Below are 24,970 nucleotides of genomic sequence, written 5' to 3' on the forward strand. Positions count from 1 at the left end.
TTTGATGATTATTTTTGTTACAATTTTATTAGAAATGTTGTATCACAACATCATTTAAAATTTATTGGTTTTAAGCTTCTGACTATAGTAATTTATTATGGAACCGTTAAATAGTATTAAACATTCTCGTGGTTAATTGGTTGGTCGGCAAAATAGATTTCTGTGAGATGGATAACCGAAGTATTTACTTACAGTCGGTAACGTTGTTTAACTATTATTTTTGTTACAATCTTATTAGACATATTATATCACAGAATATCATTTAAAATTTATTAATATTAAGCTTCTAACTATAGTAATCTATCATAGAACCGTGAAATAGTATTAAACAGTCCCATGGTTAATTACTCGAACATTTACCGACAGTAAGTACATTAATAAGTAGAACACGACTGTATCGACAGAGTCGATCACTAGCGCCACCATGACCATTGACCATGTTCGAAACTAACTAACTTACCATCCGTGGGTTACTCAATACTTAACTATGGTACAATAACATATGTGTTCATTAAATAATACAAAATGCGTATTGCATGCTCGATTAATTACAAATGATTTGTATATTTAATTTATTTTTTCGATACTTTAATAACTATTTACGATACTTTGGGTAAGATAGTAACAAATTTCCTCAGAGTTACATCTATGTATAATAATAATAAACAATAATAAACTAAGTCTCGATGGCTAGAGAAATAAATATCAGGCCTAGCATTTCTAGTTATTTATTATTTGTAACTGTTTTACCCAAGTAAGATGGCGACACTGTATAAAATTATAAATTAGTGTAAATTCGAAATATTTCGAAAAATATTTTCAGCATACGACAAACGATGGTGCATTTAGGCTAAATAACCATAAGCGACTCATAGTCAAACCTGTGGAAACAATGTAATTAATGTATATGTAGCTTGTAGGCTTTGCTGATTTAGAAATCTGTAAATATATAAACAAATAATACATGTATACATATTAGGGTAGTCCTTATTTCAATGATTTCTGAAATCTATACTAACAATATTTTTTTAAATCTGTAGTATCCAAATACAAAAGAAAATATTCCTGCAATATTTGAGCTAGGGATATTTGCTAGGGAATATGGAACATATTTTGTATAATAAGGTGGCCCTTCTTTCTGAAATCTATACTAATCAATATTTTTTTAAATCTGTATTATTCAAATACAAAAGAAAATATTCCTGCAATATTTGAGCTAGGGAGATTTGCTAGGGAATACGGAACATTACAGTAACACACTAGGTATCTACATCCAGTACCAGCCCTCTCTATAAAGGGGCCCGGGTGCAAGAAATCATTTGGCGGTATTTAGGGCGTGCGTAATATAGATTCCAAAAATGATTAAAATAATAGCCACCATAATAACAAATTAAATTTCTGTATCGCCACTTTCATATCCTAAGGTGAATATACAGGGTGTCCAAAAAATTTTGTAACACCTTGAAAGAGGTGGTTCGGGAGGTGATTTGAAACAACCTTTCCCTTAGCGAAAATGTTGTCCGAGGCTTCGTTGAGGAGATACTAACGGAAAACACTGACCAATCAGCAGGCGCTCCATTGGCATACTCGTGCTCTGATTGGTCGGGGAGCGCGGCCGCCTCGTGTTCTGATTAATCGGGGAGCGCGGCCGCCTCGCGCTCTGATTGGTCGGAGAGTGTGGCCGCCTCGCGCTCTGATTGGTCGGAGAGCGCGGCCGCCTCGCGCTCTGATTGATCAGTGTTTTCCGTTAATATCTCTTCAACGAAGCTTCAGATAACATTTTCGCTAAGGAAAAAGTTGTTTCAAATCACCTCCCGAACTTCCCCTTTCAAGGCCTTTCAACATTTTTGGGACACCTCCCGTTCCAATTTATTACAGTTCTCATGGCTGCGACTCGAATGGTCCACTAAATAAATACCACCATTATTTTTATCCTTTAGTACCTGTATCAGCCAATGAGTCAGTTCTCAATGCGACAATAACGATGATGTTTGTAATAAATCTCTCTTGACAGTTTTTCTAAGTTTCTTCTTTACATTCATTCAATTATCCCTCTTATCACTCATTGAGGAGGTTACTCGTAGCCTCCTAAATTTCTGGTAGCTAACTTTTACATGAATACTCCCTTAGAGGTTAAACATTATTTTAATTTTATTTAATTTTATTTAATATTATTACATTTAAAAAACGAACGTAATTACAAATCCTGAAGGCTTTTGAAACTCTCTGTGTACATAGTTTCTTTAATGGAATATTTTACAAGCAACGATTTATGTCTAATAAGTAGACCACCATCAATAAGCCCGGCTAGCTCAGTCGGTAGAGCATGAGACTCTTAATCTCAGGGTCGTGGGTTCGAGCCCCACGTTGGGCGATTTTCTTTTGTTTCTCATTTTTAATAATAAATACATACACTTAATAATCAATTATCGTATATTATAAATTTTTACAATAAATACTACACTTTCCTTTCGAGATAAATAAATTGTTACATTTCTATAATGAACACTATGCTTTTCTTTAGAGATAAACTGATTATACACGAATAAATTACACGTGTTCTATTTCAACAACAAGTAATTTTTCAAATACACAATCTTTTTGTTTACGTGAATTAAATTACACATAAATAAGTATTAATAACATTTTTATTTTTTTAACGTGGCATTTTATCTATTTAAATGGCGAACAATTATTACAAAATTACATAAATAGTTAACAAATTCGTGATATATTAATATTTAAATTTACATGTGCAGTCTTTAGTACTTCTTACGTCCTAGAAGCTTATCTTAATAATTTGTATTGTGTATACAACTGGAATAGTTTATACGATTATTTTTGCTGGAATAAATATTAATAAACGACACTTGTGCGAGATAAATGCAAATAAAGAGAAAAAAATAAGATACGAAGGGAATTTTCTTCGAATTTAGCAGAGCGTGGTTTCGATCCACGGACCTCTGGGTTATGGGCCCAGCACGCTTCCACTGCGCCACTCTGCTTCTTGTTCAGATCTTCATTAAATAGCTATTTCAATATACATTATTTCTTAAACGAAAAATGAATGTTACTTTCAAAGAAATTATTATTAAATTACTCTTAGAAATATTTATAAAAGAAACTAAAAAAAATAAAATAAAATGATAATTGGAACTGCCTTCTTCAACTCGTTTGTTAACCTGAATTTTTTAAAAATCACCTTATCGTCACCAGCATCGTCAGTTGACAATTACTTACTTGATGAATTTGAAAAAAATATAACCTTATAGAGGTTGATAAGACGAAACTTTTTTCTCTTTACGGTTTTTTTTATAGGACATTTCGTTTCCAAAATAAAAATTGAAAAGTTAGAAGACGTTTTTCCTGAGATCTCGTGGTGGTCTTATCTAAAGTTGTCTTAAAGAAAACAAACAATAGTCGAGCAATCAAATTTAAAAAAAATATCACCTTATAGATAGTGACAAAAGGAAACTTTTTTATATGTACAGTTTATTCATACGACGCTTAGTTTCAGAGATAAAAATTCAAAACTTATAAGCTCCTTTACTTGAGATTCAATTTTTGCAACGTATTTCACGCTTTTCAATTTTTATTTCCAAAACTAAGCATCCTATGAAAAAACTGTAAATATAAAAAAGTTTCGTCTTATCATGCCCTGTAAGCTGATATTTTTTTTAAATTGATTTAACGAATACAAACATTTCTGTGATCCCATTTCTTGAAGGTGTTTATATATGTCCTTCGCAAAGGATTAATTAAACAAATGTAAAGTGTAAATTACGCACATTTTGCAATAATTGATGCAGCATAGCAAAATATGCAAATCTGCACATTGCATTGGCGAATACACTCTGGAAAATGTGTGACGAGTTGCACAATCAGGCTTGGGAATCAAATGAATGGATAAAATTTGCTTGCACAGCTATCGATCACTCAAGTCTTTATCTTTATTAAATAATACTCTAAAAAATGTTCAAACTGCTACTTTTTTTTATTCGTTAATGATATACTAAATACATAAGTGAAGAACGTAACTGTACCAATAACCATAAAAATTACATTACAAAATTGTACATATTACATTACGCAGTGCTAAAATTTGTTGTATGCCTAAATGTTAATGAAAATTGAAAATTAATTATACGAAGCTGTGATTAGTGGTACATTTATGCTCTTCGCTGTGTATTTATGATAATTTCTAAATAATTCAAATGATAAATCTAATCTAAATTGGTAATCCAAACTTAAGAAAAGACAAAGATTCAACAAAAATAAAACCATTTTCCTAAATAATATCAGGAAAGACAACTTCCAAGCCATTTGTAAAATATTTTAATGTGTACGATGCATATATAATACAATACAACTGTACAGATTCACGCCTCTTAGATTAACGTAATATTTTACAGCACGCAGTTCACTTTAGACCCAAAAGTAGCTTCGTGATCTACCACTTGCGAAATTCGCGATCAGCGAAAAATCGTTTCAGGTATATCCACGCATCGAGTTGCAAAACGTGGCCGCGTGGAAATAATGTACGCGCCCAGAAATCCGTATAAAAACGAAATTCGATCGTCGGCTGGTCAATTCGTCTTTTGGAAGTCGCGAAATCTACACGAACGACAATGCGTCTCAACGCGTGCTTCGCGACCGTGTTGCTGGCTGTTGCCTTGGCTAGTCCAGTACCGAAGATATCCCAGGTGAAGTCGCTGGAGCAAGATACCAAAGTGGAGACTAAGGAAACAGCTCCTAAAATTGAAGAAAATGTCGAGGCAGAGGACAAGGATCGGTCCAAAAAGTCAGCCATCTGCGTTGAGATAAATCCATCGTTGTCTCAGCCACAACAGGTTTCTTGCAATGGGAACCAAGTTCTAGTTCCCAATATCCCACTGGCCATTCAAGCGAACCCTATTCCTCAGCAAATCCAAACTGTGAACATGCTTCCACCTGTTAAAATGATACCTCAGGCGAGTATACTCATGCCTCAGTCCGTAGTACAACCTATTAATACCTTGCAGTTCATGCAACCTGCTGTCCAGCCTTGCCACCAACCCATCCTATCTGCGAACATGATCCAATCAGGTTCCAAGATTAATGCCATTCCACCTAGTTCGAAGCCAAAACCACAGGCTAAACCAAATTCAGCTTTAACGGAGAATACTACTCCTGTGCTTCCACAGCCCTTGTCTGAACCGCAAGAATCCCTGGCTGTACTGCCAGTCGCTCCTGCGTGCCACGACCATATAATCACAATCCCCTCGAATCCTATAGTAGTGGTTCCTGAGATTGATCAAGCTCGACTAGCTCAGCTAGCCAGCGTCTTTCAAGTTCCACCAGCTTCGATATCTCCTTACGACTACTCCTTGTATAATGGTCAGAGCCCTTGCAACTGCCAGAGGAACAGAATGGTGGACAATCCTAGCTTGGAATCTATGGCCATGCAGATGGTTCCAGTTCAGGCTTATTCGACACCAATTGCTAGAACTCCAGTTATGGTGCCCAACGTGAGTGAAAATTAATTAATCTTTGGTTGGCTAATTGATTGAACAGACACATTATGTCGGCTATGTATTTTAGGGTAGTCCTTATTTTAATTATTTCTGAAATCTATTAATTTTAAATGGAAAATATGAGGATTGCTTTGAATCGGTTAGTTTTTTTTTTATAATTCTGGAAAGAATTGATGAAATGATTTGAAATTTGGTAGAGTTATTACTTATAATGATATTAAAATTTGAAATTTTTAGGACTTGTTCCTATTATTATAAGTAAAAACTCTACCTAGTTTCAAATCCTTTCATCAATTTTCATTTGAGTTACAAAATAGGTAGTAACCAATAGAAAAAGTTTCATGAAGCGAAACCTCAAATAGTTTCATATTTACAAGGCTGATACACCAGGAAATAATGAAGATTAAAATTTGAAATTTTTAGAGCTTGTTCCTGTTATTATAAGTAACATCTCTACCCAGTTTCAAATTATTCCATCAATTTTCACCAGAGTTAGAAAATTAAAAGTAACCGATTGAAAGTATTCCTTGGATTTTCCATTTAAAACCTTTGAAGGTTTTGGGCAAGTGTTAATGTTCAAATTGAAAGCTCAAATTGTGCAGGAATTTTGTTGTACGTATTTGCAAGATTTTAAAAATCATTAAAACAAGGACCACCTTAACATATTTACTTATCATGTTAAATACTGCTTTATGTTTAATTTGTTATTGTTTTCACAGATGCAGATGGCTGGGCTAGAACCACGAACCCATCACATTCACCAACACTCAAAGATTTACCCAACAACCATAGAGAACACTATGATTCAAAAGTCTGATGTGATTTCGAGTCATCCTTATCGTCCCATGGTGGACGTGATGTATGGACCTGGAGGACTCTCGATCAACGCCTATCGCAACAACGTAAACTCGCCTACACCTGCACAGTATTCTTTGAGGAACCAGGAGAACGCTTTCAACAGTCCAGACTCTGACATTAGCAATCTCGTACAGTCTAACAAGGTACAGAGGGAGATCGATGGAAATCAACTGACACCGGAGGATGCAGAAGAGGCTGGACAACAGGGTCAAGCTTTCTTGATAGACGGACGTCGCGACACAAGGAGTAACAAAGAGACTGAGCAGGAGGAACCTGGAGCAGCGATGAATTTAATAGACATGTGAATTAGAATGTAAATTCGAATATAAATTAGAATGTGAATTCAGTATACTTTTTTACTTTTATATATCTTGAATTCAGCTAAAAATGTAAAAACGTTTGTATATTTATGAAAGTACCTTTATTATCCACAGCGATCAATAAAATGGTTTTAATAAATAATTGTACCTCTTACCTCCTTTTACTTTGAAAAATCATGTTCTTATGATATACTCCTGCCTCCACGTGCAATTTTCATTAACATAGAGTTGCTTCTAGGTAAAATTAGTATATCATTCGAATCAGAATTCTCTAAACGCTTCTGTAAACTAGTTATGCTCAGCTGAGCCCATGAACAATTGCACGACGAGCTTTCCTCGAGCTTGTCTCGATCTTCAATTTTTTAAATGGAAGGTAGTGCATCAATTGTTTGTGACCTAAGTTTAGAGTACGCATAGCATTCTAAATAATTAACTATATGTACCTGCGATAGCTTTTAAATCTTCTCTCAAAGTATCCTCGTTAATGTTGATCCAGCGTACAATCTTCTGGCGAGTGTCGGAATTCACGCGCTTCAGAATGTAGGCGATATTATTCATCGGGTCACGCGTAGGTACAACTCTATCCACAACCGATTTGTCTGCGGACCAATCGCTGCTCTCGTCCCCCTTGCACTTGCAGCAGTTACAATCCTGCAAGTGCTCGTCGTCTTTGCACGACTCGTCGTATTGAAGAGCTGGGAAATTTAATGTGAAGCAGTCTTATCGAAATACATGTAGTATAATTGTAATTTTATTATAATTGTACTATAACTATAATATAGTATAAACTGTAGTATAAATGTAGTATAGTATAACCAGGATAGTATAACCATACAATAACTAGTATGATAAGACTCATTAAGAGACACAGTTTCATTACCGTTGCATTTGAAGCAATAACAACATTTGCAATCCTTTCGAAGATCTCTGTGGAATGCATGGGAGACGATGGTGATGGTTGACTGAAAGAAAACGTTTCGCAGCAGAGTTTGAATTTATTAATATTCATTTTCACTACACCATTCAAGGATAATAATAAATGAAAAACTACTCAACGTATAACATACATGTTGCACGTGCACTTCACTAGTCTCCAGGTATGTGTATTTATTGTACGTCTTCTTTGAACGAGTCTTCTTTACTGGACCAGAAGGTAATCGCGTGAAGAGGCCGTAAGAAACGTCGTAAAATTTGTCTCGACAGTGGCCACCTTCGTATCTCGCGATATACCATCTGTGATCAACTCTGTATGGTCTAACATCGATGTTCTCTTGATTAAGTACTTGAGACATCAGCATTCGCTTAACAATCTACGAATGATCCTGAAATGTAAACTTTGTATATGTAATTATGTATATTACTGTGCAAATACCTTCGCAGTTGGGTGACCAAGGCAATTCCCAAACATCTTCAGCTGTCGGAGAAGAGGACTCTTCTTCAACGTGTTCAATATATCAACCATCCCATCATCTGTGATCTTGTTGTACGAGATGTCCAGCGATAAGAGCTTTGAAAACGGAAGAGAAAAGCTTAGCTCCCTGAAAGCAATCGCTGTTTGGTCACTTCCTATCTTAATTTCAGGGTTCGGATAGTATTATTAGTATTACTTGACAGGATTTTTTTACTATGAAACTAAATAACATAATTTTGAAGGTGAGATATTGAAGAAAATAAATCTGGGTAGGTTTCAATTGTTTTGAAACAAACTTTGATTTTCATAGAAATGTTCAGACAATATGTGGCAATCAATGTGTTAAAAATTGTAATACCTTGCGCCATGATCGGTTGCAATATTCCTACACAAAATAAGGACTTTCAAAGCCGGTCTACTAGCCAGCCAACTAGCAAGGTGAGCTACCCCATGATCTCCTACGTTGTTACAGCCAAGGTCCAACAACTGCAACGTATTGTTATATTTTGCATTCGACACCAAGTTTTCTATATCGTGGCAATCGAAGTTGTACTTTTGCAGATGCAACGCTGCCAGGCTGGTGTTACCCTATAAAAACAAAATCTAATAACTTACTTTCACTAATAACTAATCACTTAAACATGATTACTTTAAGCATGTGTCCGATGACACTGGAAAAATGAGCAGAATCGAAGTAATACATGCATCCTGGATTCGGTCGACTAATGTCCAGACATTTCAGAGTCGTATTAGAAATCTCTTCTTCTGGGCTCAAGACTCCAATAAAATATATTAAACTGGAAGCCGTCTGGTCCACTTGTGCGACGTTTAAGCGACGTATACATTCATTTTTTAATAAAAATAGCGCTAGACATTTCGACCCCTGCAAAAATCGCTTAATCAGGATTTACTTGATACATTTAAATGGATTAAATAATAAAACGAGTAACCTCGTCGCCAAATTTATTTCCCATTAAATTCAGACTCTCGATTTCGAAGCCTTCCCCTACTTTCACCATATACTCGATCCCTTTTTGCGTTATGTCATTGTTTTGGACGTCCAACTCTAGTACGTTCTTGTGCACCTGACACGTGTAAACAGGTTCTTAATGTAGAAGTAGTATAATAATTATTGAGTGTATCTTACGAGCATGTGATCGAGCAAATTTATGAAACCGTTATCGGAGATTTTGTTGCTTGATAAATTAACGTGGACAACATCTTGGTGCCTTTTGAGGAATAGTAACAGAGCAGGGATGTCCACGTCCTCGAGCAATCTCCTGTAATTATTCGAGAAAAATGTAGCGTTGGATATATTTAAAGGTAAAGCTAGTTCAGAGCATATATTAACTCGATTTTCTTATGTACATTCTTGTAATTATTTATAATTGTTAATATCAAATATATGTAGAAGGTAAAGGTAGATCAGAGCATGTATTAACTCGATTTTCTTATGTACATGCACTCTTGTAATTATTTATAATTATTAACATTAATCCTTTGCACTCGAGGCCTTTTTTTCTGGTATCGGTCAGCAACTCGAGATGCTTTCTTGGTATTCGATTGCCATGAATGTTGAGATTATATTGACTTTATTGAATCGGGTCACTTTTGCCTCAACGACAATCATTTTATTGGCACTTCGAGTTCCAAAGAAACTAAACCTAAAGAAAACCTAGCGGAGAGTCACCTCTCGAGTGCAAAGGGTTAAGTATATGTAAAAGGTAAAGTTGGTTCGGAGCAGCTAACTCGATTTTCTGATGTACAATACTTCCACGCATGTCAAGTCTCCGTTTTGAGGTGCAAGTCTCTACGCAGAAGCATTTGAAGAAATTGTGACTGGAAACTTGATGGAAGAAAGGAGGCTTCGTACTCTCAATTTCATTAATCAAGGCTGTGTCGTCACAATTTTGACTGCACTTCATAATGGAATTCATCAATTTTGAAGTTATTATAATTATTATTCAGATATTATTCTCTTAAATGATGGATTTACTTCCTGAAAAGAGAGAGAAGAGGTTATTTCAATTGAAGAGAAGCTCCGTTGTACATTAAATGAAGTACTTACGTACTGGACACACAAACTCTAACATTAAGCTCTTCAAATGTTTATACATAGCTACTTTCTCAGCGGATCAGTGCATTTTCTCCTAAATGGATTTACTTCCTAAAAGAGAAGCAGAGATCATTTCGTTCGAAGAGATGTTCCATTGTAAATTAAATACAGTATCAACGTACCTAAACGTACATGAGAATTTCTAACGATTCTTGATCAATTTTTCGTGTTTACTAATGCGACAGCATATTGCAAGATGGATCCAATATCTTCCAGTGAAAACTTGCAACTGTTACCGCTATCGCAGAGCGACAAGTGGCTAATATCTGCGCGTATACTCGACATGGTTACGCTGACAACAACCGACACGGGACTCGCATTTTTCAAGTTTCGAAAGAGAGCTCTGTCGTACGATGAATACTTGGAGTACTTGAGAGACCTAGCGGCGTCAAAGAATCTCAACTTGGAGGAGATGAAGCTGAAAATGCAAACGTCTGGAAAGCCCAGACAGACCGTTTGACGGTACAAATTTCGTCGACGTGATTTACAAGCTTTTTTATTGAACAGCCTTTATACAGTAACTCGAATTCAACTCCTGTTGGTGATAATATTTACATTTGTTGCGTGGTTGACTCATAGCCTCGAAATAATAAGTGTTACATCGAAATTTAACCACGGAGCGAGCCATCTTTGCAAACGAGAAAGATCGTCCTCCGTGCAATTAAAATAACAACTTTACATGCGATCATTGTAAAATAAACAAAATGTTAAAATAGAGAAAATAAATACTCTTGCAATACTTTCAAGCATCGTTGAATTAGAACGCGATACAAAATAATTTCAATTAAACGTCGTATTTAATTTTATACTTGTATCTGTTGGTGTATCAAAAATAAATTAACTAAAAAGCAACTCAGGAACGTTAACGATAATTTGGTAAAACCGGTTGTATAAAAATATGTTAACAATCTTTGTTTCGCGTCGACAGACAACCATAAGTACAGCCTCCGTTCCTCGATATGCGGAAAACAAATACTTTCGTTGTTACTCTTTTGTTTTTTAGCGACAACTTTATAAACGTTTACTAGAAAATTATACATTCTTTTGCATCCACTTTAAAGCATTTCTAACATTGCTAAGCGTGACTCTTCCGAGGAAGCTCGCTATCAGTTGATATTCAGGCATGGTACGTCTTCCACAGGACCTGGTGGATATGGATCGGTGATAAGAGTTCTTTCCATCTTCAAGGTTTATATTGTAGATCGTATCAGACGGTGGAGACGAATTGCGTCCTTCGCAGAGGACTTTCGTTGTTAAGCACAGTAGCCATTGCATCACCTGTTAACGAAAGAAGAGATATTGTGAATATTGAGTTCAAGAGGACATGCATATCTAGAAGAATTCAAAAATTGTAATTTATTAACTTATTTCTTATAAACAATGACACTCTTCATGGCTATTTATGTAAGTTTCTAAATTAACAAAAAAAAACCAATCGATAGAAATGTTGAAGCAATAAGTATTCGCACAACTGCTTAGTTTTCAGAACTTCGTTAAAACAAAAAGAATATGTATATATTATATTATATAATATTATAAGTACATAATACTTCCTTCGTAGGGATTTCCTTTTGATTTTACAATTATTGCAACTCTTCGAAGCATTAAATTTACTAAATTACTAGTTATTCGAAGTGGAATCTTCTTCGATTCCTCTATTAGAGCCATTTTTAAAAGTACTTTACTAAAAATTTGATGTTTTCTAATTCCTACGGAGCAATAAACTCTACTCTAAATGGTTCGTCATAAGAATCGTACAAATACTTATTGCTTCTATACTTTTACCCACTTTTCCCATCATTTTTGTTAATTTCACAAATTATATTAACTAGTAAATGTTGTTTGGACTATATCTATCTTAGAGACTTCCGAAAATATGTAAAATATCATTGATTGTAAAAAATGAAATTAAGAAAACTACAATTTCACACAAAAATTTTTTGGGAAATTGATCGGTGTATGAATACATTCTACATCTACTGTATCTTTAGAATTTTTTAAAAATGATGTATGAAACGGATCTTTGTGAAACTTACAGGGTCTTTTAATGGATATTTGGTGATAACTAGACTGTGGATCTTTATGCAAAATACAATTTACGCGAACATACCTACAAAAATTTAACCTAAATACGAATTTATTTTATTCTGTAAATATTATAACATGAACTTTACTTTCAATATTTTTTATATTCTTGCATATTGTTTGCATTTTGTAGTTTCTTGTACATTCAAATTCCCTATAAATGCATAAAAATTCGCAGTCTACTTATAATAATAGGAAGAAGTCTTAAAAATGTCTAATTTTTATCTTAATTATTTCCTTGCACAGTCCAGTAAATATGAAGCTACGTTCCCTACTTAAAATATTTTTGTAACGCTATCTTAAATGTTTTCAATCTTTTTTATATTCTTGCATATTGTTTGCATTTTGTAGTTTCTTGCACATTCAAATTTCCCATAAATGCATAAAGATTCGCAGTCTAGTGATAACAAATAATTTTGTTCGATAGAAAATTGTGCGTTGAAAGTTCAGTTTCAGATTTTAATGAATTATATCTTATATATCATATTTTTATATTTATAATTATATTATTCTTCAAACAATTTATAATTTCGGTTGTTATAACGTATCAAAGTTTCAGCAATTTCTAAGATTGAATTTTCAGTATAAATTAAAAAAATTCATGGTGAAAATTTGTTACGTAAGAATTTATGCTAAAATTACAAAATTTGTATATATATTTTTATCGAATTGGGACGGTCAATAGTTGCTAATACTTTTTTAAACGATTCGTAATTTCGGTTCTTATGAAATATCAAAGTTTAAGCAAGTTCCTAAATTTCATTTCAATTTAACCTAAAAAAATTCCAGGTGAAAATCTGTTAAAAATTAAATTAAAATTAAAATTAAATTCTCATTAAAAATGTTCAACATAAGTGAAAATATCCTACGATTCATACCTAATCAAAGAACACTCTCAATTGAAATGTTAGTTAAAATCCTCCATGAAATAGATTCACAGAACTCCCTCAACACAAAATAGCAAATAAATTTTAATAAAATACCTCGTTACTTGAAGGAAGTTTTCCTTCGCTCCTGAACCAAGCGCTAGGGGCCCACAGATGCAACTGCATAACAGTTGCTGCAGTTTCAGTATCGAGTCTCTGAAATTACCAATTCTTACATTAACTTAAAACTTCAAGAATAACCAAGCCAAAAATACTATAACCTCTACAGTACCTTGTACAAGCTTCGAGACAATATATTCCTAATCAACGCGACAACGATTGTTGGTACGACACTGGGCAGGGGCGGAAGATCGTTCTCCTTGTAGTTATAATTCTTTAAAGACGACTTCTCCTTGTTGACGTTGTAAAACGGATTCTTCATACCAAATATCTCATACGCTATAGTTCCCACTGTCCAAAGATCAGCTTTAGTGTAATTGATGCTAGTGAAGGGTCCAGGTTCCGCTGTGATGACTTCCGGTGCCATCAGGGCAATATTCCCTCCTCTGTCTGTATCATGACTGTTGTAAGGCAGGTACAAACCGTGACCTTTATCAGCTAGGCAACATCCGAAATCCGTGATCACCAACGATGGACAGTTATCTGTTTCTTCGGACAAGTCTAGCAGAATATTGTCACTCTTCAGATCTCTAGTTCGTCCAATAAGAAGAAAAACATAGGTAACAACATAAAAATCTGCACATGATAGTACATGATAGTATAACACCATTCAACGCTGGGTGATACAGGTTTGATTCGAACAAAGGGTATCAACTTACCTGTGCACGATACCATGAGCATTCATATGAGCCACACCTTCCAGTAATTGAGCGAACAGCAGTATCGATTCTCTGATATTCGTGTTACGGTCTCTCAAGTACTGCTGCAATGTAATGTCATACCTGTAGCGAAGAGAAGAGTTCTGTTACATGTCGTTGTAAAAGTTGTTTGCTGTTACTCGCAAACTTGTATTACTTGATAATTTTACTTTGATAGTAAGACAGTACCTTTTCATGAGAAGGAACAGGCTCATGTTTCGTCCGGATCCTTGAGGATTGATGCGAGCAGGAAGAGCATCTGGGTACATTCTCAGCGAACCAGGTAATGCTGGTATTTGGTCTGCGAAGGCATAATAGATTGCTACGATGTTTGGGTGTGGAGGCAGTTTTGCTTTCTTCTCCTCCATCTTGGCTTCCCACTCGGATAATTCTTCGTTATTAATATGTTTCCTAGCTGGTACAGTCTCGCGATGCATGGCTCTCAAAATGGACAGGGCGTTAGATTCGGCGTCGTAATTAAACATCATTTTCAAGGCCAATGGAAATGCGGTTACGTCTGTGGTTTCTTTATCGATTGTGATTCGAGGATCGTCTGCATTTGGATTTTTGAACTTTGTGGCATAGACGACAGCTGAACAACCTTTAGCGATGGCAGGACCAATCACGAAATCCGCCAGAGAGACAGACTTCTCGTCGTCCTTGATAATCTCGTAATTCTTATCGTTTTGGGGAGTGTTCCATTGCAACTTTGACACTGCTTCCTGTTATTGATAGACGCAGTTAGAAATAAAGAAGTTTGTAAGAGAATATACAAAGAAACTTACTCGAATTTCCCAGCAGACACCCTCAAGTTCGTCATCCTTTGTCAATATTCCAGTACCAGATGCCAGAGACACACCGACCAAGGCAAAGAAGGGAGCAGAGTCACCGAACACCAGTCTGCTGGCTGCACGTCTTCTTAAGTCAGCTGCTAGAGTGTTGGTGACCCTCTTCAGGATGTTGTCGACAAAGATCCGTCGAGCTTGAGCTCCCAAGTAACCGATGTGCCTTCCTGTGGCTGACACATTGCTGGTACCCTGGGGCAGGTAGCCCTGGGACTTGCCTGCGATGTAACGGAATGAAATAATTGATGATATTTGGATGCTAAATAGAATTTATTAGTATTATTCAAATTGTTACCTAGAGCTCCCTTTATTATCTTTGGGTACTATATTCTAGGTTTAGTTAACTAGTGTTTCTTTTAGATTGTGATAACAGTGTACGTGAGGAGTAATATTGTTTTTAATATTTGCATTAATGGAAATAGAACGAGGGACAAGATTTGATCGGGTCTTTATTCAATATCTAGTTTTATTTAACTAATGCTTATTTTAGATTGTGATAACAGTGTATATGAGGAGTAATATTGTTTTTAATATTTGCATTAATGGAAATAGAAAGCATGCCAAGATTTGATTGTGTTTTGTATTGAATATAATTTATTAGGAGAATAATCTTGCAGATTACGTAAATGTGATGTACTTTAAATAAATGTAATTTTTAAATTAAAGGTGATGGAGAATTGCGGATTAGAGAATTACGAGGCATTGTTTCTCTAATAAATTGTTGTAAATAAAACCCAGTGTAAAATTGTGGAACCACAGGGAATTGTAACTGTTCTGAAATTATTAATTTTATCACAGGGGGTGAGATAAACATATTTTTGATATTAATTCACCCTGCATTGACTTGCGTTACAGAATTTTTACCTTAAATTGTAGAAAAATATGTGCGTCAACATAAATTGTCTAATTATTAGACTGCAGATTTTTATGCATTTATAAGAAATTGAAATGTACGAAGTACAAGATGTATGCAGTATACATTGATATAAATAGTATTAAAATTACATGTCGGATTATAGTATAATATGATAGTAATATACATATATGTTTATTTTAGATTGTGATAACAGTGTACACGAAAAGTAATATTGTTTTCATTACTGCATTAATGTAAATAGAACGAGTGCCAAGATTTGATAGCGTCTTTATTCAATATCTAGTTTTATTTAACTAATGCTTATTTCAAATTGTGTATATAATATACATATATAGTAATGTCATATTATAATATAATATGATAGTAATATACATATATAGTAATATAAGAAATATTGAAATTGAAAATCACATAATATAGATGATAATAATATATATATAGTAAAAAGTCATATTATAATATTTACAACATTGCAAATCATAATATAATATGCAGAATAATAATATATACATAGTAAAAGTCGTATTATAATATTTACAACATTGCAAATCATGATATAATATACATAATAATAATAATATATGATAATATAAAAAATGTTGAAATTGAAAATCACATAATATACATGATAATAATATATGTATATATAGTAGAAGTCATATTATAATATTTACAACATTGCAAATCATAATATAATATATATGGTAACATAAAAAATATTGAAATTGAAAATCACATAATATACATGATAATAATATATATGTAGTAAAATTCATATTATAATATTTACAACATTGCAAATTTACAAAAATTTTAATTTGCATAAACATCTGCAGTCTAATAATTAGTCCCAGGGCCCCGGGGGCAATTGGTCCGTCCCTGACGAAGACACAAAGCCAGCAAAATAATGTCCAAAGCGAGTTGTCAAACTGGCAAGGTTAAAAACACGTCGAAGGTCTCGGCGATTCGTGTTTTGACGAATCGTCCTCAAGGTCGAGAAAACTTGAAAAAAAATATGAACAAATTCGAGAATCGACTCACCTACTTGAACAACGTGTATCTTGTCGTGGTAGTTCCTTGGGTGGCAATTAGCGTAGAGACGATCGGTATTCCTGATGGAATGCAGCAGAGACCGACCATTTTGCAAAAGACGAAGAGCAACCGTCCGAATCGACATCTCCCCGCGGTTGCGGCCCGAGAGAGCCCAACGGGCTAGCCCCCCGTAGAAACAAGCCTTCGCTGACGAAGGCAGAGCCGTTATCAGGATGTCAATCGTTTTTCCAAAGTAGCTTCGATAACTGCGTAGGAAAGCCCTCGATGGAGCCTGTACGTCCTCTCTCCTTCGTGGTCGTTTTCGTACTGGCGCTGTACTGGTGCAGGGATGCCAGAAATCCCCTCCACTTTTCTACGCACGAGTCTCGGAAGGTTGTGCGCATGCGCAGTGCCCGAAGCGCCAGGAAGGTATCTAGTGTATTCGTGAGAAGGGGTCCTTAATCCCCACGGGAAATTGAGAATATTGTTATTAGTGGAATCCGCATTAAATCCAATTTATAGCCCTTGGGAAAGAAAGTAAGTGTTGAGAATAGCTTTATACAGGGTGTCCCTAAAATGTTGTAACATCCTGATAGGGGTGGTTCGAGAGGTGATTTGAAACAATTTTTTCCTTAGCAAAAGTGTTGTCCGAGGCTTCGTTGAGGAGATATTAACGGAAAACTTCGACCAATCAGAGTGCGAGGCGGCCACGCTCCCCGACCAATCAGAGCTCGAGTATGCAGATGGGCGCCCGCTGATTGGTCAGTGTTTTCCGCCAATATCTCCTCAACGAAGCCTCGGATAACATTTTCGCTAATGAAAAAGTTGTTCCAAATTACCTCCCGAACCACCCCTTTCAAGGTGTTACAACATTTTTGGGACACCCTATATATCGAAGCATTAATTTTGTAATGCATTGTGTACTATAATTATTGATCTCCATTCACAATTGAATGTTCTTTATAGAAAAACATAAACAAAATTCTCATTTGAATGAAAAAGTCTTGAAAAAGTGCAACTCCAAGTCTTAATTTCAACCACATATTTTGTCAAATTTAATTTACACGCGCGAGTCTCGTAAGGTTGTGCGCATGCGTAGTGCACGAAGCGCCAGGGAGGTATCTAGTGTATTCGTGAGAGTGGGGTCCTTAGTCGCCACGGAAAATTGAGAATATTCGTATTAGTTGAATCCGCTTTAAATTCAGTTTAAAAGATAGCTCTTGGGAAAGAAAGAAAGTGTTGAGAATAGCTTTATATACCGAAGCATTAATTTTGTAATGCATTGTGTACTATAATTATTGATCTCCATTCACAATAGAATATTTTTCATAGAAAAACATTAACAAAATTCTCATTTGAATGAAAAGTCTTGAAAATATGCAACTTCAAGTCTTAATTTCAATCGCAAAATTGGTTTATGTCGACAAAAATAAATCTTTTTTTTTTTTAATTGTTATTACTAACTAAGATTTATTACCGACTAAGATATGGTTTTGTCTTGGCCTACGTAGTGAGACCTGGACACTCCATATTGTTTGAAGTATGTAATTATTAATTGCGTCGCTATTATGTATTTAATATGAGCTAAAGGCAAACTTTCTCGTTTACAAGTAAATGAAAGTATGAAGACTTAGAATTATAATTAACACGTGATAATGTTATTATTATTATTATTATAAAAGTTTCAAGTATGTAATGAAAAATTTGTTATACAAACATCTTGTACGTATCAATTCCTATTTATGTTGAAAATGAAAAAGAGAAATGTTAAAAATTGAAATTTGGACAACACACATTTTTACAAAAATACGTAATATATTGTTCGTTTTTGTTAGAGTAAAATATATCGTTCGAATTCCAATTTCATAAGACATCGATAACATGCTTCGTTTCGACATTCCTAAAAAGCATGCCCTTGCAATAAAGTCGCAACATTTCTCCATGAAAAGTCATCACAGCAATCGCGTAAATTTATGATATTTTTGTCCTCGACAAAGTTGAACAATTTCTTAAACGGCAAGTACTGCGATACAGTAGACGTATCCGCGATAATAATTAACTTATGCTTTGCTCTCGTGATAGCTACGGTTAATCTCCTATGATCTCCCAATATTTCCAGATCCTACAAAAATAGCAAAAATATTCAAAATTTTTAAGTTTAAATTCTTCTACCCGCGTCGGATTTAAACGAGGTACCTTGTTAATTATGTTATTACTAGATGAACTCCTCGCGCAAGTGTAAATAATAATTTCCTTATCACGTCCTTGATACTGATCAACTGTGTTCACTTCGATACTATTCGGAACGATGCCTTTCAATAGGCTTACGTGTGCCCTGTACGGTGCAATTATTCCAATACTACGATGGTCCACGTTCATCTGTATAATAAAACACCTCGAACACGTTAACATTAAATAAAAACGATTACATAAACGACCTATTAATTAATAGTCTAAATGTCACCTTAAAGAGAGCTTGCAGTAGATTCATGATTACAGCAACTTCCCAAACATTTGAATGTTTCTGATCGCTTCCTAGATACTTATCACTGGACTCGATACTCATTTTCATGTCACTCGTGCAACCTGTATTCAATAATACTACGGAATCGTGTATACTCTGCGACAATGCTTGCTGTATCCACTTTCCTTCTTTCGCCAAATTCTAAAAATTAATTAATTAATTCTATTTCGTAAACGATTCATCAACTGATACAGTAACAAATAAACTTACTTCGCTGTTCGTTGCAGCGAAAGTAGCGCTTTCTATCGACGCACTTCCAACTTCTAGAGCGTCGTTGTACGTAAACTTGTTCGCCAAACGCATAATAATTTTATTCATTCTGTACTGTTTTGTTAACGTGATGGTATTATTCGCGCTGTCCAGGCGAGAAAACAGCGATTCGTCTGCGCCAAGTTTTCTGCGAAAGAAGATTCAAAAGAATGAATTGAACGGTATAAAAAATAGAGAGATTTGATTAAACAGCTACCTTGCTGTTTTACTCTTGACGATAGGAGGTAGTTGGTCAGGATCTCCTACGAGAACGAATTTGTGTGCGCTGTACAGCGGTCTCAATACGGACGATTGTAAGGCTTGTGCGCTTTCATCTACGATACACACGTCGAATGTTCTTTTGCTTAGGAGAACGTGATTAGAGCTAGCGCAAGTCACTCCAACGATATTCTAAAACGATACAAATTATTTTCTTGGTAGTTCCCTAAAATACCATAAAAAAGGTTCTAGTATCAGTTTCTAGTATCCAGTTTCATACTTTGCTAGAGTAAACAGCTTCTAAACTCTCAACGGAGTTACAATTCGCAATCATATGTCTCTCAGATTTATGTTGCACCAATGGATGGACAGCTGACGACCCCAATCTCAGGAAGTCGACATCCTTTTCCAGTAATCTCAATAAAATATTATCAACGCAGCCATTTGTGTGGCCAGCAATCAAAACTGAGTATCCTGTTTTGTTTAGCAGGCTTATTAAAGCCACCAATGTTTGCGTCTTTCCAGTTCCTGGCATTCCTTTGATTAGGATATATTCATTGGCACTCATGGCTTTCAAAACAGCTCTTTGCTGATTTTCGTTCAGCTCGTGTATTATCTCAGCACTTTTCCGCACGATGGAATGTGGTACACCTTTGCTGAACGTTGCTGGCTTCCTGTTATCAGAATTGGAGTAATCGTTCATGAAAGAGAGCATTTATTTGATTCTAGAAATTATGGTAATTATTTAGAAATTTACCCTCGCCAATTTTTATGACTTTGAAATATGTTGTCAAGGTCGTCATACTGAACAATTTTTCTTTGTACATGTTACCGCCAAAAGGCTTTAATTTCCGAGATATTCGTAGAAAACTTAGGTTACACTTGTATTATTACTGCACTGCATTCTAGGGAAAATGGCGACAGGCCCTCTCCCAATATAATATACGAAATTCTACTTGAAAAGTTGTCACATCACCATTTTACTGCATCTGAAGTAGGATCTCGTCTATTATGGTGAAAACCATCTGAAGTAGAATTTCGTATATTATATTATATTATATAGGGGATGCCGCCATTTTCTCTAGAATGCAGTGCAATAATAACATAAGTGGTTTCACATCACCATAATAGACGAGATCCTACTTGAGATGCTGTAAGATGGTGATCTGACAACATTTCAAGTAGAATTTAGTATATTATACCGGGGGATGCCGCTATTTTCTCTAGAATGCAGTTCAGTAATAATATAAGTGCAACTAAAGTTTTCTACGAATATTTTGGAGACTAAATCCTTTTGGCGATAACATGTACAGAGAAAAGTTGTTCAGATTGATGACCTTGACAACATATTTCAAGGACATAACTTCTAAATAATTACCAAAATTATTATACAGACCTATCTATCACAATGTCTCGTAATTTTGCACAGATTTCGTTATCGCCCAATAAACCACCTACGTTGGCAATATTAAGGGAAAACAAAGTACTGTGTGAGTACTTGTCGATGTGCAACGACTCGTTCATGTTATATTTGCTAATATCTCTGAAATTGCATATAATTAATTACAATGAATCATAGGTAACGTATGTATCATGTGTAGCTTTTACATTTGCACATACCTGTCTAGTAAAACGGTAATAGAATATTTTTCTATGTGCATTATGAAACCTGCTGATACGTTTACCCGCGTGTCTGTACTAACTATCACATATTCATTCTCTGAAAATTCCGTGTATGGAATATCGACATCTCCACGACCGAATGTGTGCTGGTACTTTGAGCTGTGCTCGACCACTTTGCTTATTAATTTCAAATTACTTATGCAAAGTTTCTTCTCTTCCCTAAAAACGAAACAAGTAAAAAAAAACTTAGCATAGAAAAATTTCTCATTGCGATTATCGAATTTAGCAAGCCAAAATGCATCAGAAAAAAAATTGTGGCATTGAATGTACATTTTAAAGTGGTGTTATCTCTCACCTCTTTTCTGGACTTAACGTCCACATGTATCTCGTTATGTTATCAGAGGTTTGCGCGTTTTCCTCTATTTGCAACAACGAAACCCACTTTATGATGTAATCGATATGCGCGGGTTTGAACTTTTCCAAGATCTGTTTGCTGAGCTGTGCTAATGGATGCGATTCCGATAATTGAATTTCCGGGTCTCTGCTTAAGTAAGAGCAACACAACGCGTTATAGGAACACGTCGAACAAGCCCTGTGATGGTTGATCGGCTCTGGTAACTGTAGCATTTCCAAGTCTGGTTCGGAAGTCAACTCCAATGACTTGTCCACTAGCTTTGGAGCGATGTAATTAGCTATGGTGTTCCTCAACAATATCAAATCCCTTTTCTCAGGATGTTTACACTTGATCTCTTGCATGTTATTTTCTCTGCGATGAGAAATTTTGAATAAAATAATTCTGTTTAAAGGAATTTAATGCGTTTACATAGACAAACGAATTACCTGAGATACAATAGCAGACCAGTGTCTGTGTCTTGACCCGTGAGAGCCATCATCATGATGTACAAAATAAGTTGACCTCTGTGTTCCAAAGAGAACGAAGGCTTACCTGTCTTTATTTCCAGTGGCATCAACTTCCGCTTGGAATTCAGGCTAACTTCTACGGTAACATCCACTTTACCTTTCACTCCCAACTTGGGGAGCCAAATATTTTCCTCTATGTCGCGTACACGAGTGATTCTTCCCTTGAAACTATCTTTTATGTTACTTATCTCTTGTTGCTTTTCATCTGAAAGTGTCATCGTTCTATAAATACGAAAGAATGAAATAAAGTCATTAAATACTTTCTGCTTTTCTGCTTTTACCTTTTAAATAATGTCGAATGAAATTAAATATTTTAGGTACAAACGCGAGCATCTGTTTCCTACACTCGTCAAATTTAATTTCTGTCGCGTAAAGGGTACTAATAGTCTCCTTGGACTGCAGTATTTCATCCAGTAGCTTTGTAATGTCCGACATTACGTGGACATTCTCGCATATTGCCTGTAACGTTAACTCTATATTTGAATATTGCAAATATTGGATACAAAATCACACTACGCTACCTTCTGCAATAACTGGTGAGCTAGGCTTCCTATAACTAACGGCGTTTGATCTCCTTCAAAATAAGGAAGAGATTCCAGTTTCTTAAATTTCTCTGCTAGCACTGCCTTTCTGCTACAAAACAAACCAGAAACCACTGTTGTTCCAGATATTAACATATCCGAATGAATAACAAGAAAGCCACTCGTGTTGTCTACAACCCAATATCGAGATTCTTTTCTTGCCTGTATCGCAACGATATCATACTTCTTCACCTTCACGTCTTTCCTAAATTACAGGATCAAGTATTCCATTCATACGATAAATTATAATTGATATATCGATAGAAATGCTCACCAAAAGCCTGAACACATAACGGTTCCACTTAACGCAGAGTCTTCTTGTTCTACTGTTAACAAAGTACTACTGTATTCATTCTTTACATCTGTAACCGTGCATCTCTGGAAAGAATCGAAATTTATTTGATTATCTACACACCATTCTTCCTCAAAACAATCGTTAAAATTATCCATAATACATGTTTCTAAGGCAAAATCTGATGCATTGATGGATTCATTTTCCACAGAATTCGTCCTATTCTCTTTTTTATTTACAGACTGTATATTCAAAGGTTCTACTTTCTTCTCGTTTTGTTTGTACACTATATTCTTACATCTATCTAAATCTATATTTTCCTTATATTTTCCTATTGTCAGATTCTTCTTGGGGGATGTCTCAATGACACACTTTCTTTTATCTCTGGATATGTTACAAATTGCATTCGATTCACTTGTAAATGCATAGTTTTTTTCGTGTAGAGTATTCGAGTTGTATGCATCAGACGTATCATCGCTTTTGACAATTTTCATTCGAGTCTCTAACAATTCTAAATCTCCTGATAACTTTCTTTTCTTACATACTCCTTCGCTCGACGTACTGTTCCCAATAATACTATTTATGATGCTATCTTTATCCTTAAATACTTCATCCTTCGAAGCGTTTGTAAAATACATCGAAATCTTCTTCTGAGATGGTTTTGCATCTCGAACAGCATTCTGGAATAATAACATAATCAAACCTTGAGACGGATTTTAATTCGGAGTAATTATAAACAAAATCATTTTATGAAAATCACGAAAATATCCCACTGCGTGTCTTGTTTTGCAATTCTATATATATGTATATATTTTACCGTTTTGCGGGAAAGATTAGTTTTCTTCATTGTAATATTTATAATTCATAATAATTATTTATAGTGTAGTGTTACGCTTGATCGGCTTGGTGTAGCCGATTCGCGCCAATCTTTATCCCAAATTCAAGTGATAGAAAGATGAAAAACGAGCATAATTTCTACGAAGAAGCTTTACTAGGGAATTTTTAAGATTAGAATTTTAAACGATCATAGGGATTTTTACGCGATTATAGGGACCAGGCAGAGTGAGTGAAGCCATGTCCGCCATATTACGTTGCCATTGCGAATTCATGGGGCCTAATCTCTGCCTAAACGCGCAGAGATGCCAGCCGGCCCTTTGAATATATAGAAATATTTATTTCTACATATTTACATATATACAGGGCGTCCCAAAAATGTTGTAACACCTTGAAAGGAGTGGTTCGGGAGGAGTTTTGAAACAACTTTTCCCTTAGCGAAAATTTTGTCCGAGGCGTCGTTAAGGAGATATTAACGGAAAAGATTAACCAATCATAGCGCGAGTACGCCGGTGGAGCGACCAACCAGAGCGCGAGTATGCTAGTGGAGCGGCCACGGTAGCGTAGACTACACGCTAGGTGGTAGCGCTTCCCGACCAATCAGAGCGCGAGAATGCCAATGAAGCGCCCGCTGATTGGTCAGTGTTTTCTGTTAATATTTTGAAAGGGCGGGTAACGGTTACCATGCGTTCGTATGATTTTACTCTCTGATGCAAAAAAGTAGTTTAGTATTTTATTATATATTATAATCCTTCCTAAAAAAAAAGTGTACTTACAGTAAATTCTACTGTTTTTATTCTCTGGCACAAAAAAGTAGTTTAGTATTTTATTATTTATTATAAACCTTTGTATGTAGAAAGGTATACTAGTGTAAATACTACAACTTATCTTATTCCACTCAATTTAAAAGTGAGTATTTGGGTTCC

General features: G+C 35.3%; 4 protein-coding genes, 1 long non-coding RNA gene and 2 other non-coding genes across 10 annotated transcripts; 3 read left to right on the forward strand and 4 right to left on the reverse strand.

Annotated features, from left to right (window-relative positions):
* Positions 1-2,301: 2,301 nt before the first annotated feature.
* Positions 2,302-2,374, forward strand: Trnak-cuu (transfer RNA lysine (anticodon CUU)). The gene has a single exon. It is a non-coding gene; the product is annotated as a tRNA-Lys (tRNA).
* A 559-nt stretch (positions 2,375-2,933) lies between these two features.
* Positions 2,934-3,005, reverse strand: Trnam-cau (transfer RNA methionine (anticodon CAU)). Its single transcript has one exon. It is a non-coding gene; the product is annotated as a tRNA-Met (tRNA).
* A 1,399-nt stretch (positions 3,006-4,404) lies between these two features.
* LOC128881707 (TOX high mobility group box family member 4-like) lies at positions 4,405-6,845 on the forward strand. Its single transcript, XM_054132978.1, has 2 exons — positions 4,405-5,507; positions 6,233-6,845. The coding sequence occupies exons 1-2, from the start codon at positions 4,629-4,631 to the stop codon at positions 6,674-6,676; spliced, it is 1,323 nt and encodes a 440-aa protein (XP_053988953.1). The 5' UTR covers positions 4,405-4,628; the 3' UTR covers positions 6,677-6,845.
* A 26-nt stretch (positions 6,846-6,871) lies between these two features.
* Positions 6,872-10,419, reverse strand: LOC128881705 (leucine-rich repeat-containing protein 34). 2 transcript variants are annotated; one of them, XM_054132976.1, is made up of 10 exons: positions 10,171-10,419; positions 9,250-10,101; positions 9,053-9,187; positions 8,752-8,985; positions 8,461-8,690; positions 8,064-8,229; positions 7,759-8,001; positions 7,572-7,653; positions 7,135-7,386; positions 6,872-7,043 (listed from the first exon to the last, which is right to left on the reverse strand). In XM_054132976.1, exons 2-10 carry the CDS (start codon positions 9,253-9,255, stop codon positions 6,874-6,876), a joined length of 1,518 nt encoding a protein of 505 aa, XP_053988951.1. In that variant the 5' UTR covers positions 9,256-10,101; positions 10,171-10,419; the 3' UTR covers positions 6,872-6,873. The 2 variants fall into 2 exon arrangements, with proteins under 2 accessions (XP_053988951.1, XP_053988952.1); XM_054132977.1 differs by having other exon boundaries at positions 9,250-9,382; positions 9,852-10,419.
* LOC128881708 (uncharacterized) lies at positions 7,511-8,435 on the forward strand. The gene is made up of 3 exons (XR_008458156.1): positions 7,511-7,788; positions 8,072-8,273; positions 8,345-8,435. It is a non-coding gene; the product is annotated as an uncharacterized LOC128881708 (long non-coding RNA).
* A 279-nt stretch (positions 10,420-10,698) lies between the features above and the next one.
* Positions 10,699-17,143, reverse strand: LOC128881704 (serine/threonine-protein kinase Pink1, mitochondrial). The gene is made up of 7 exons (XM_054132975.1): positions 16,811-17,143; positions 14,833-15,110; positions 14,237-14,769; positions 14,009-14,131; positions 13,462-13,879; positions 13,287-13,385; positions 10,699-11,496 (listed from the first exon to the last, which is right to left on the reverse strand). The coding sequence occupies exons 1-7, from the start codon at positions 16,944-16,946 to the stop codon at positions 11,251-11,253; spliced, it is 1,833 nt and encodes a 610-aa protein (XP_053988950.1). The 5' UTR covers positions 16,947-17,143; the 3' UTR covers positions 10,699-11,250.
* A 1,453-nt stretch (positions 17,144-18,596) lies between these two features.
* LOC128881889 (DNA replication ATP-dependent helicase/nuclease DNA2) lies at positions 18,597-24,189 on the reverse strand. Of its 3 annotated transcripts, none has more exons than XM_054133286.1 (14): positions 24,028-24,189; positions 23,193-23,890; positions 22,859-23,123; positions 22,619-22,796; positions 22,257-22,542; positions 21,772-22,182; positions 21,414-21,635; positions 21,190-21,336; positions 20,074-20,467; positions 19,792-19,985; positions 19,536-19,722; positions 19,266-19,466; positions 18,998-19,180; positions 18,597-18,923 (listed from the first exon to the last, which is right to left on the reverse strand). In XM_054133286.1, exons 1-14 carry the CDS (start codon positions 24,055-24,057, stop codon positions 18,702-18,704), a joined length of 3,618 nt encoding a protein of 1,205 aa, XP_053989261.1. In that variant the 5' UTR covers positions 24,058-24,189; the 3' UTR covers positions 18,597-18,701. The 3 variants fall into 3 exon arrangements, with proteins under 3 accessions (XP_053989261.1, XP_053989263.1, XP_053989262.1); XM_054133288.1 differs by lacking the exon at positions 24,028-24,189 and having other exon boundaries at positions 23,193-23,296; positions 23,509-23,527; XM_054133287.1 differs by lacking the exon at positions 24,028-24,189 and having other exon boundaries at positions 23,193-23,296; positions 23,374-23,511.
* Between the last annotated feature and the right edge of the window lie 781 nt (positions 24,190-24,970).

The sequence above is a fragment of the Hylaeus volcanicus genome, chromosome 9, assembly GCF_026283585.1.
Source record: "Hylaeus volcanicus isolate JK05 chromosome 9, UHH_iyHylVolc1.0_haploid, whole genome shotgun sequence".
Lineage (NCBI taxonomy): Eukaryota > Metazoa > Arthropoda > Insecta > Hymenoptera > Colletidae > Hylaeus > Hylaeus volcanicus.

What these genes read in the sequence shown, in the direction of transcription:
- LOC128881707 (XM_054132978.1), top strand. Translation starts at nt 4,629, where the DNA reads ATGCGTCTCAACGCGTGCTTCGCGACCGTGTTGCTGGCTGTTGCCTTG. An exon ending in CTCCAGTTATGGTGCCCAAC is followed by an intron (nt 5,508 to 6,232) that starts GTGAGTGAAAAT and finishes TTGTTTTCACAG; the next exon opens with ATGCAGATGGCTGGGCTAGA.
- LOC128881889 (XM_054133286.1), bottom strand. Translation starts at nt 24,057, where the DNA reads ATGAAGAAAACTAATCTTTCCCGCAAAACG. An exon ending in CTCACCAGTTATTGCAGAAG is followed by an intron (nt 22,797 to 22,858) that starts GTAGCGTAGTGT and finishes TTAACGTTACAG; the next exon opens with GCAATATGCGAGAATGTCCA. An exon ending in TACTGCAAGCTCTCTTTAAG is followed by an intron (nt 19,181 to 19,265) that starts GTGACATTTAGA and finishes TTTATTATACAG; the next exon opens with ATGAACGTGGACCATCGTAG.
- LOC128881705 (XM_054132977.1), bottom strand. Translation starts at nt 10,039, where the DNA reads ATGAATTCCATTATGAAGTGCAGTCAAAATTGTGACGACACAGCCTTG. An exon ending in ATTTGCTCGATCACATGCTC is followed by an intron (nt 9,188 to 9,249) that starts GTAAGATACACT and finishes TACACGTGTCAG; the next exon opens with GTGCACAAGAACGTACTAGA. An exon ending in TTATTGCTTCAAATGCAACG is followed by an intron (nt 7,387 to 7,571) that starts GTAATGAAACTG and finishes TAAATTTCCCAG; the next exon opens with CTCTTCAATACGACGAGTCG.
- LOC128881704 (XM_054132975.1), bottom strand. Translation starts at nt 16,946, where the DNA reads ATGTCGATTCGGACGGTTGCTCTTCGTCTTTTGCAAAATGGTCGGTCT. An exon ending in GTGTCTGCTGGGAAATTCGA is followed by an intron (nt 14,770 to 14,832) that starts GTAAGTTTCTTT and finishes TATCAATAACAG; the next exon opens with GAAGCAGTGTCAAAGTTGCA. An exon ending in CTGTTCCTTCTCATGAAAAG is followed by an intron (nt 14,132 to 14,236) that starts GTACTGTCTTAC and finishes TCTTCGCTACAG; the next exon opens with GTATGACATTACATTGCAGC.